The sequence below is a fragment of the Gossypium hirsutum genome, chromosome A02, assembly GCF_007990345.1.
Source record: "Gossypium hirsutum isolate 1008001.06 chromosome A02, Gossypium_hirsutum_v2.1, whole genome shotgun sequence".
Lineage (NCBI taxonomy): Eukaryota > Viridiplantae > Streptophyta > Magnoliopsida > Malvales > Malvaceae > Gossypium > Gossypium hirsutum.
The window spans coordinates 89,539,309-89,542,557 of NC_053425.1; the positions used below are offsets into that span (position 1 = coordinate 89,539,309).

Below are 3,249 nucleotides of genomic sequence, written 5' to 3' on the forward strand. Positions count from 1 at the left end.
TGTGCTTATTCACTTGTAAAAAAAATTAATAATAATAATAATGATAAATCAAAGCGTAAAAAGAAAGTGAAATGATATAAAGAAGCAAGTAGTGAGAAAATAATAGATTGTAGGCCCATGAAATGTCTTTGGACCTTATTGCTAAGGCCTTTCATAATTCATACATTGAGTCTAACTAGACTTGTTGGGCTGGCGGTTGGTGAGAATGGGGCCTCCTACCTACCAACGTAGGTGGGGCCCTATACCTTTTCTCTTTTTTAATAATAAACAGCCTTATCCTTTCTTAAACAAAATGCTATATTGCTAAGGTCTGTTTCGGTATTCTACTCAATCAAGACTTCAAGGTTGCAAATGAAGTTTCAATTTAATCAGGTTTTAGAATGTAAAAATGTGAGTTATTTTTCGAGTTTAATTTATTAAAATTGTAATTAAAACTACTCTCAAATTAAAACATGAATTTAATTTAAAAAAATTTACACATTGGTTTCAAAGTTGAAAGTTATTGTTGAACTAAACTTAATTATCATAAAAATTAAATTTCAATAGTAGTTTATAATCGAATTTTAAAAAACTGTTGCATAAATTATTCAAACATCCGTTTACTACAAGTTTAAATCTTACTTGTATAAAAAACCTGTTACATATATTATGTATTTTATTTATTTATTTATTTTCGTTATTCTTTTAACTATTATAGCCTTGTGTTTCCTTAAAAAAACCATTGTGTTGCATTTTCATATAAAAATTAGTAAATCCAAACAATAAAATTGAATTTATTTATTAAATAAAAAATATAATTAGAAATCCAATTTCTTACGACATTCATACAGTTTTATTTATAAAATGGAATTCCAAACCTACCCCTGAAGTGGAGCCCACCAAAAGTCAGTCCACCAACTCTTACCCACTCCCAAAGAACTCGGTTGGTGGAAACTTATTTTCCCACTTTGCCCAGAAAATAAAATCAAATCAACAAAATCCAAAACATCATTTCCGCACCAAAAAACAAACGCGCATTTACGTTGGGAGAGTTCAGCGAAAATGGCAGGCGAAGCAGCTGCGGCGGCGAATTTCTGGGGTGATATGCCGGAGGAAGACTATTACAGGTCGCAGGGTGTACGCAACACCAAGTCTTACTTCGACACTCCCAACGGAAAGCTCTTCACCCAGAGCTTCTTACCCTTGGATAAAAAAGTGAAGGCCTCCGTCTACATGACCCACGGCTATGGATCCGACACTGGTTGGCTCTTCCAGAAGATCTGCATCAACTTTTCCAATTGGGGTTATGCTGTTTTCGCCGCTGATCTTCTCGGCCATGGCAGATCCGAGGGTCTCCGCTGCTACTTAGGTAATTTATCTCTGTTTTCTTTTCTTTCTTTTTTTTTTAATGTTATTTATAAACTGGATATCCGATGATTATATTTTAATAATATAAAAAAACTTTATAACTTCAAGATAAACTTTTGAGAAAGTTATGGAGTAGATATGTATATATATATATTATGTTTGTGGATTGAAAGAGAAGTAATCCTGAGATAAGCAGAGGGTTAAGTAAAGATATAATATGACTGAATTAAAAAAAAAACACCTGATATAAGTTAAAATTAGGGAGTTCATGTCGCCCTTCTTCTCCAGGGATTTGTTACTGGGCCAAAATAAAGTTTTAAAAGTTTAGGGGGGCGAAGTTAAAAGATTTGCTTAAATTTTAAGATTTTATAGCTAAAAGGGACCAAAGTTGATATTATACCAATCAGTTAAGCCCTCTAGTTAGTCACCTAGCTGCTTCCATCCTTAACCTCCCAGTCTGCAGTATAAACTTGAAGTAGCATGTTATTTTGATGAACTTTTGATTCAACAATTGTTCACCTTCCACTGGGATTTTAAGCTATATCATTGTAATATCAGACTTTTATCATCATATTAAACTATGGGATATTTGAAGAAAAATGATTAAATACTTGGCTATTGAAGTTCATCAACAGAGGTGGTGATTGTTTAATGTAGGTGACATGGAGAAAGTTGCTGCAACATCCTTATCATTCTTCAAGCACGTCCGGAACAGCGATGAATACAAAAACTTACCCGCATTCCTGTTTGGTGAATCCATGGGAGGAGCAGCAACAATGCTCATGTACTTTCAATCCGACCCTGAAACTTGGACCGGTCTAATTTTCTCGGCGCCGCTCTTTGTGATGCCTGAGAACATGAAGCCGAGTAAGGTGCGGTTGTTCGTGTACGGTCTGCTCTTCGGATTAGCTGATACATGGGCAACTATGCCGGATAACAAGATGGTTGGGAAAGCAATCAAAGACCCAGAAAAGCTTAAGATCATAGCATCAAATCCAAGAAGATACACTGGACCACCAAGGGTTGGAACCATGAGGGAGCTGGCTAGGGTTTGTCAGTACATTCAAGACAATTTCTCAAAGGTAAGGGCACCATTTTTGACAGTTCATGGGACAAGTGATGGTGTCACTTGCCCAACATCATCTAAATTGTTGTATGAGAAGGCATCAAGTGTGGACAAAACCTTGAAACTGTATGATGGGATGTATCATTCCTTGGTTCAAGGGGAGCCTGATGAGAATGCTGATCTTGTTTTGAAGGATATGAGAGAGTGGATTGATGAAAGGGTTGAGAGGTATGGGTCTAAATAATGTGTTTGTTTAACCTATTCGGCTTTTATTGGGTCCTTAATAATTAATTCGGCATTTGGTGGACTAATTTGAGATTTGAGGACCCCCAAAACAACAACCCCCTCAAAGATTATTGTAATAAAGACGACAAATGGAAATTATAATGTGGTTTGTCATGATATTGTATAATTGTTATATGGTGTAGTAATTATTTGGTTTAAAGATACCCGCCTTCTTAGCTTTGCCCTAAATTATACTTCTTTTTCATTATTTATTTAAGTATTTTCTATTTAATTTATTATTTTATTTTTAATTACAAAATAATGAACACTTAATTACATATTTTAAAGTATTATACAATTAAAAAAAAGTAATGAATCTAAAATAGACATGAAGAATATAACAAAAAGTCATAAAATTAAACATATTTAATTTCAATTAAAATTAAATGATTTATATATATTTAATTCAATTGTATATTAATATTAAAATGAATTTATTAAAATATTTTATTTAAAATTAATTAGCTACCATTATTTAGAAGTTTTTAATGAAAAATATATTGATTAAAATAAAAAATAAAGAAAAAAAAATTCATCTCTAGGATTATGTT

The 3,249-nt window shown here is 32.9% G+C and overlaps 1 protein-coding gene across 1 annotated transcript; it reads left to right on the forward strand.

The window, feature by feature from the left end:
* Nucleotides 1-927: 927 nt before the first annotated feature.
* On the forward strand, nucleotides 928-2,862 carry LOC107951875 (caffeoylshikimate esterase). Its single transcript, XM_016887044.2, has 2 exons — nucleotides 928-1,348; nucleotides 2,005-2,862. Exons 1-2 carry the CDS (start codon nucleotides 1,042-1,044, stop codon nucleotides 2,655-2,657), a joined length of 960 nt encoding a protein of 319 aa, XP_016742533.1. The 5' UTR covers nucleotides 928-1,041; the 3' UTR covers nucleotides 2,658-2,862.
* Nucleotides 2,863-3,249: the final 387 nt, after the last annotated feature.